The 8,752-nt window shown below is 36.4% G+C and overlaps 1 protein-coding gene across 1 annotated transcript in view; it reads left to right on the top strand.

Moving 5' to 3' along the window:
- Window positions 1-8,381, top strand: part of LOC121386261 (V-type proton ATPase catalytic subunit A) — a 34,063-nt gene extending 25,682 nt beyond the window's left edge. Inside the window, exons 12-15 of the mRNA XM_041517104.1 lie at window positions 569-628; window positions 2,911-3,005; window positions 5,870-6,041; window positions 6,964-8,381. Of these exons, the coding sequence (XP_041373038.1) occupies window positions 569-628; window positions 2,911-3,005; window positions 5,870-6,041; window positions 6,964-7,056 (420 nt within the window). The 3' untranslated portion in view covers window positions 7,057-8,381. The remainder of the gene's footprint in view (window positions 1-568; window positions 629-2,910; window positions 3,006-5,869; window positions 6,042-6,963) is intronic.
- The last annotated feature ends 371 nt before the right edge of the window (window positions 8,382-8,752 follow it).

Genomic DNA, 8,752 nt, shown 5'->3' on the forward strand with positions numbered 1-8,752 from the left:
ATCAATACAACCAGATTAAAGTAATCTGATATGGTGCAAATCCATGCTGAATATGATGCTGATAACCACCAAGATGTCTTCTGAGAAATACATTAATTCAACATATTCATTATCTGAAAGTATACTAAGGCTAGATTTAATTAATTCCAACACTTATTTTATGTTGCATTTATCAAAAAAATTGAAAATTTGAAAATTTAGGATTTTCACCCAAAAATTTGGGCTTTTTAGGATTTTGAAGCTTTAATAAGAAATATTAGGGCTGCTGTCAAAAAATAAGGAAAATTAGGAAAATAAGGGCCCGCTTGCAAGCCTGACTACACCACTGAGGCCGGCAACTTCTTTATTTGACCATTTTATCATAAATTTAAACCACACTATAATATTTGCTGGGTCTGTTAAAAATACATGTATCTGTGCCTCGTGGACATTTTAGGTATATTTTGCCAGTATTCTCTGAATTAATTTTATCACTAAATTTGGAAATTGCCATTATTTTACGATTTTTATTAGTAGTCCTTGTGACTTGATTGTGTTAGTTAATATGTGTGATCCATGTTTCTTCCAGTGTAAAGAAATTCTACAGGAGGAAGAAGATTTGTCAGAAATTGTTCAACTTGTCGGCAAGGTAATTTTTTTTTTTTGTTTTTTTTCACAACAAACTGTTTCATTGATTTCATTTCATTGACACTCCATCGGTGGGCCCATTGGGCTATTTCACCTTCTAGCCAGTGCACCACGACTGGTACATCAAAGGTTGTGGTATGTGCTGTCCTGTCTGTGGAATGATGCATATAAAAGATCCCTTGCTACTAATGGAAAAAAAATGTAGCAGGTTTCCTCTCTAAGACTATATCAAAATTACTAAATGTTTGACATCCAATAGCCAATGATTAATAAATCAATGTGCTCTAGTGGTGTCGTTAAACAAAACAAACTTTTTCATTTCAATGAAGTAAAGAAATTCACAAAATTGGTTGCGAGATGAAAATGCAAAATTTGGTCAATCGTTGCTTTTTCATGTCCATTTGTGATTCCATTAAAGAATAAGTAAAGGTTCAATGTCGCCAACATCTACATTGTATATAATAATAATAATAATAAGTAAATGTTGATGGTGACTGCTCAAACACAATATCAGAATTCACAAATTTAGACTGTGAATTATTGAGAACCATATACAGTGTATCAGAATAAATTAGAATACTGCTTTTTCTTTCTTGTTTTTTAAAATTATTTCCGTGCTTATATTCAATTAAGGTTCAAGCATGCTGTCCTGGGCACACACCTCAGATATCTGGGCTGTCTGTCCGGGACAGTGGGTTAGTTGTTAATTGTTAGTGGTTTTCAAGAAGAGGGTGTAGTGGTCTTACACCTACCCACTGAGTCGTTACAATCTCACTCTGGGTTGGAGCTGGTACCGGGCTGTGAACCCTGTACCTACCAGCCTTATGTCCGATGGCCTAACCACGACACCACCGAGGCTGGTAAAGAGTACTGCTGAAGGTTCTAATAGACCAGATCAATTCCTGTTGCCGATAATGTTAACGTTTACTAATAAAACTGATATAAGCAGCGTTTAAACACACCCAGGAAGTACAGCAATAGAAAGTGTGGCACCTCACATCTAATCAACCTGCAAGAAAATGAGGGGTCACCTATCATTTAAGAGATTTAATTTATGTTTTTAATAGCAACCGTCATTTTTGCTGAAAATTGCAGTTCCATTTTTGGGGGTACCCCGCATTAGTTTCAACCTCTGGTATATACTGCATAACAACTGTATAACAAATAAAAGTGTATTTATTTATTGTCAGTGGATAATAGTATTTGCACAAATAATCAATGTCACATATTACTACCAATCACACCCACAGCTGCTTTTACTCCGTAAATATTTGACGGTGCACATCAAACTTTGACACGGAACTCTTCTTTGGTAGTATGCAACCTAAAGCGTACTCCTACATTGAAGGGCCATAACTTCCCATCAAGAATGGATAAATTCCATTTCTGACAGAGTTACGGCCCTTAAATAAGTCTCACTTGACCTCGCAGTGGGTAAAAACCAGTGAATCTTGATTTGTAACTCTATGTGATGAAGATATGTACAAAATGTCAGCTCATTACCTTGAAACCTCGTTCTCCAGCCAGTGCTCCACAACTGGTGTAACAAAGGCCGTAGTATGTACTATCCTGTCTGTGGAATGGTTCATATAAAAGATCCCTTGCTGCTAATCGAAACAAATAGCCCACGAAGTGACGACAGCGGGTTTCCTCTCTCAATATCTGTGTGGTCCTTAACCATATGTCCGATACCATATAACCGTACATAAAATGTGTTGAGTGCGTTGTTAAAGGGACATACCCTAGTCTCAACCCGTGAAAATTGACACAAAATTTATTTAATCTACAAACCTGTAACACATTTGGATAAAGTTACAATTGAGTAAAACATGAGTCTGACTTTGAAATGGTGAAATACCCTCTAAAAATAAGACTAAAACTTGACTCCATAACTGTTACTTCTCAGACGCACGTGCGTTTTAAAAAATATGATAAATGTATTTGTGATATTAAAAACACCCGGATGACCAAAAACACTTCGAATGTACGGAAGTTCATAATCTAAACAATAAAATCTAAGTAAAGTATAATTTCAGTTATCAAAAATGGCTCTAATAGTAAAAAATATGCCTTAGTGTTTAAAAACTAGGGTATGTCCCTTTAAAACATTTCCTTTTGACAGGGTGGAAGGGTGATCTGGAAAGCTATATGTGAGACATCTTCTCGGTCACAGACAGACAAGCAGACAGACAGACACCTAGACCTGTACAGATAGTTCCCTCCTCTTTGACCAGTAAATATTTATAGTGAGTGATCAAACACTTGTGCTTTTCTGTGTTCCAGGGTTCGTTAGCAGAAGGTGATAAAGTTACCATGGAGGTTGCCCGTCTTCTCAAGGACGACTATTTACAACAGAACGGTTACACCCCATATGACAGGTATTTAGTGTTCTCAGTTTTACAACAGAACGGTTACACCCCTTACGACAGGTATTTAGTGTTCTCAGTTTTACAACAGAAGACAGGTATTTAGTGTTCTCAGTACAACAGAACTTACACTTATGACAGGTATTTAGTGTTCTCAGTTTTACAACAGAACAGTTACACTCCAAACGACAGGTATTTAGTGTTCTCAGTTTTACACAGAATGTGTTACAACAGAACGGTTACACCCCTTACGACAGGTATTTAATGTTCTCAGTTTTAAAACAGAACGGTTACACCCCTTACGACAGGTATTTAGTCTTCTCAGTTTTACAACAGTTACACTTCTTACGAATGTTTTACAGAACGGTTACCCCCTTACGACAGGTATTTAGTCTTCTCAGTTTTACAACAGAATGGTTACACCCCTTACGACAGGTATTTAGTCTTCTCAGTTTTACAACAGAATGGTTACACCCCTTACGACAGGTATTTAGTCTTCTCAGTTTTACAACAGAACGGTTACACCCCTTACGACAGGTATTTAGTGTTCTCAGTTTTACAACAGAATGGTTACACCCCTTACGACAGGTATTTAGTGTTCTCAGTTTTACAACAGAATGGTTACACTTCATATGACAGGTATTTAGTCTTGTTAGTTTTACAACAGAACGGTTACACTTCTTACGACAGGTATTTAGTGTTCTCAGTTTTACAACAGAACGGTTACACCCCTTACGACAGGTATTTAGTGTTCTCAGTTTTACAACAGAACGGTTACACCCCTTACGACAGGGTCATTTACAACAGAACAGTTACACTCCTTCTCTCAGTTTTACAACAGAACGGTTACACTTCTTACAGAACGGTTACACTTCTTACGACAGGTATTTAGTCTTCTCAGTTTTACAACAGAACGGTTACACTTCTTACGACAGGTATTTAGTGTTCTCAGTTTTACAACAGAACGGTTACACTTCATACGACAGGTATTTAGTCTTCTCAGTTTTACAACAGAACGGTTACACTTCATACGACAGGTATTTAGTGTTCTCAGTTTTACAACAGAACGGTTACACTTCATACGACAGGTATTTAGTCTTCTCAGTTTTACAACAGAACAGTTACACTCCAAACGACAGGTATTTAGTGTTCTCAGTTTTACAACAGAACGGTTACACACCTTACGACATGTATTTAATGTTCTCAGTTTTAGAACAGAATGGTGACACCCTTTACGACAGGTATTTAGTGTTCTCAGTTTTACAACAGAACGGTTACACTTCATATGACAGGTATTTAGTCTTGTTAGTTTTACAACAGAACGGTTACACTTACATAACAGGTATTTAGTCTTCTCAGTTTTACAACAGAACAGTTACACTCCAAACGACAGGTATTTAGTGTTCTCAGTTTTACAATAGAATGGTTACACCCCTTACGACAGGTATTCAATGTTCTCAGTTTTAGAACAGAACGGTTACACCCCTTACGACATGTATTTAATGTTCTCAGTTTTAAAACAGAACGGTTACACCCCTTACAACAGGTATTTAGTCTTCTCAGTTTTACAACAGAACGGTTACACACCTTACGACAGGTATTTAATGTTCTCAGTTTTACAACAGAACGGTTACACACCTTACGACAGGTATTTAATGTTCTTAGTTTTACAACAGATGAGTTATACACCATAAGACACATTTATTTAGTCCTCTCTGCTTTTAGACATATTCTCTTGAGTTTTGCTGATTTGATTGGAAATAAATACTGATGTGTAAAGCCAGAATTCCTAATCTAATTTTCGTTTGTTCAGATATTAAGACACATTACTAGATACAATTCTTATTGCTGAGATTCGTGTGTGTGTGTGTCTGTGTCTGTGTCTGTATATGCCCTTTTTCATGGGTAGACTGAATAAATGAATAAATGTGTCTATAAATTTTTTCTAAATAACCTCTCAGTGCCCCATGACTGATATATCAAAGGCTATAGTATTAGTATATATCTTGTCTATGGGAAAGTGCATATAAAACATCCACTACTGCTATCTCTCTCTCTTTCTCTCTATCTCTCTCCCCTCCCTCTCTCAATTTCTCTCTCTCTCTCATCACTCACTCTCTCACTCTCTCTTCCTCCCTCCATCTCTCTTTATCTTTGTCACTCCCTCCTTTATAAATTTCAGAATAACCATATAGCCAAATAGGTGGTGTTAGGCAAATATTCCTTTTCCCACTGTGTATCAGCTTATATCACAGGCCATGGTATGTGCTGTCCTGTCCGTGGGAAAGTCAATATGAAAAATCTCTTGCTGCTAATGGAATATATGTAGCATGTTTCCTTTGAAGGCCAGTCAAAATACCTGATATTTTATATCCAATAAAAGGTTTGTTTTGTTTAACGACACCACTAGAGCACATTCATTTATTAATAATCGGCTGTTGGATGTCAAACCTTTGGTAATTTTCATATATAGTCTTAGAGAGGAAACACACTACATTTTCCCATTAGTAGCAAGGGATCTTTTATATGCACCATCCCACAGACAGGATAGCACATACCACAGCCTTTGATATACCAGTCGTGGTGCACTGGATTGGAGTGAGAAGTAGCCCAATGGGCCTACCGACAGAGATCCATTGGGCTATTTCTCGCTCCATTTGATATCCAATAATAAATCAGTTTCCTCTAATGGTGTCATTAAACAAATCAAACTTTTATCATCCGCTATGAAACAAATTATCTTTTTATACACCCTTCTATGATGGGTCATATTATGGTATGGCGTTGTCCGTCCGTACATACGTCTGTTAACTTTTTTTTATCAATTTGTTAATTTTTAGTGAATCTTACTAAATGTGTTTTGACGTTGTCTTCAGGTTCTGCCCTTTCTACAAGACGGTGGGAATGTTGCGGAACATCATCGCGTTCTACGATATGTCGCGTCACGCGGTTGAGAGCACAGCACAGAGCGAGAGCAAGATCACGTGGGCGATCATCCGTGACCAGCTCAGTGACGTGCTCTACAAACTCAGCAGTATGAAGTTTAAGGTGAGTAGACAAAGTGTGTAAGAGAAATAAAACATACTGATTTTATGTACCACTGTATAGGGGACAGGATATTATCAATTCAGTTAATATTCTACAAACTCAGCAGTATGTTTAAGATAAGTAGACAAATATTAATAATAATAAATTCTTTATTTAGTGAGGGTAACACATTTAGCAAAAGCTAACCTTCCCCGAGGCCCTCAGGTACAAACAATACAGAATTACAATACATACATTTATGAACAAACAGAAAATACATATATGGCAATAAACATATGTACAAATGATATTATTTTAGAAAATATTTCTTGAGTAAAAATATTTCTTACAAAGTGTGTAAGAGAAATAAAAAATTATATTGATTTTATGTACCAATGTATAGGGGGCAGGATATGATCAATTCAGTTAATATTCTACAACCTTAGCTGTATGAGATTTAAGGTAAATAGACTGTCTGACAGAGAAAATCTGCCTTCTAATAGCCCCCTCTCTCTCTCTACCCCCTCTCTCTCACTGTATCTTTCTCTCTCCTCTCACCTCTCTCTCTCTGTACCTCCCCCTCTCTGTCTCTCCCCCCCCACTTGCTCTCTTTCTGTACCTACCCCTCTCTGTCTCTCCCCCCCCCACTTGCTCTCTCTCTGTACCTCTCCCCCTCTCTGTCTCACCTCTCTCTGTCTCTCGCCCTCCCTCTCTCTGCCTCTCTCTTTCTCTGTGCCTCCCCATCCCCTTCTCTGCCACCTCTCTCTCTCTGTGCCTCCCCCCGTCTACCCATCTATGTGCTTCCCCTCTCTCTCTCTCTCTCTGTGACTCTCTCTCTCTCTCTCTCTCTCTCTCTACTTAAGTGTCAAAATAACCATGAATTTGACACTAAAAAAGCTCTAGTTAAAATTAAAAGACTACAAGATGTTTTCTGTGTTTTCAGGATCCAGTAAAAGATGGAGAAGTTAAAATACGACAAGACTATGAAGAACTGCACGAAGAGATGCAAACGGCATTTAGAAACCTGGAGGACTAATTAATAAAACTTGTTTATATATTATCACCCTTGTTAAAGAGATGCAGACTGTGTTTAGAGACCTCGAGGACTAATTGATACAAATGTACAACTTGTTACGGATCACCCTCTTTAAGAGATGCGGACCGTGTTTAAAAACCTGGAGGTCTAATACCAGTTAATAGATCATCCTCATTAAGTGATGCAGATTGAATTTATAGGCTTTGAACACTAGATAGACTAGACATTTTCAAACTAGATAATTGGGGAACATTTTGTTTTTAAAATCGTGATTAGTGATATTTCTAGTCAATTGAAAATTGATTAGTATCTACTGTTTAATGTTTTAAAAGTTGAAACTTGTGTAGTAAATTGCAGTGCGATACTGAACAAAATGTTCCCTGATAATGTAAAAATTCTTTGACACTGAAGCTAATATAGAGATGGTTTAACACTGAACGTCCGATAATAATATTATAGACGTATTTGATGAAGAAAACTATTATATTAGTTCTAAATGCACTGAGAATAGTTCCAAGTAGGCACATTCTTTTTCTGTTTCACATAAAACGTATTCTGAGCTGTTACAGAAATTATCCATGGTCAGTAATAGATAATTTAGACTAGACTGTATAACTAGACATTGTTAGACATTCGATATTTATAACATATTTGACATTGAAAACCAGATAAATATCATGATGAGCTTCTACAATTAGTATTGACTTGAGTACTACTCAATTTAGACAGTAGATGTATATATTATTTGTTTCACCATTGTACAGAGCAAGTTTTACACATAATATGACCTACAGCCTATTAGCATATCACCGATGTATAGTGCATCTTTTGTATGTTGTAGGATTTTACTGATTTCTAATGCGTCTTTTCCATGATGTTTGTAATTACTTTGTTGTTGTTTCCCGTCAAATTATTTGGTGCAGTCGTCATCAGTTATAACAGCAAAGTAACATCCATCTACAAAACAGTCAATTCTTGACAATGTTTCCCTTCTAGTTCTGTGTCGGGACTCAGGGTATCATTAAACATACATTCCATTTGTGACACTGAATACAGTACATTTGAACATTAAGGGATGTCGCAAGGCAAACATATGGTGGTGGATGATACATGATTCGTGTGAGTGTTTAGGGTTTCGTTTGTCAAAGCATAGTAGGCATGAAGTAACAGTTGTAAATAGTAAAACACGCAAGGCTGTAGATAATGTGATGTTGTACGTGTATTTAAAATGTTTGAAATCAAATTGTAACCATTGTCTTCAGTGTGTAGATGGAAACTGATTTCATTTAATATATAAAATTTGATTAAACGTCCTTCAAAGCTGATTCTGTCTCCAGTTTGTATCTGAAACTAAATTATGATATATATGCACCACGATTGGTATATCAAAGGTCACGGTATGTGCTGTCCTGTCTTTTGGATGCTGTTTGCTATTAATGGAAAAATGTAGCGGGTTTCCTCTCTAAGGATATATGTCAAAATTATGAAATGTTTGACATCCGGTAGCCAATGATTAATAATCGAATGTGCTCTAGTGGTGTCAGTAAACAAATAAACTTTTCTTTAAATTAAAATATCTTCTTCACTTAGTGACGACAACCTACGCAAAAATTGTAATGCTTCCAATTATTAAATAGAAATTGGTACTTTGTTTTCAATTATTAAATTTTTTTTTTTTTTTTTTAAATATCTGTAA

The sequence above is a fragment of the Gigantopelta aegis genome, chromosome 12 (assembly GCF_016097555.1).
Source record: "Gigantopelta aegis isolate Gae_Host chromosome 12, Gae_host_genome, whole genome shotgun sequence".
Lineage (NCBI taxonomy): Eukaryota > Metazoa > Mollusca > Gastropoda > Neomphalida > Peltospiridae > Gigantopelta > Gigantopelta aegis.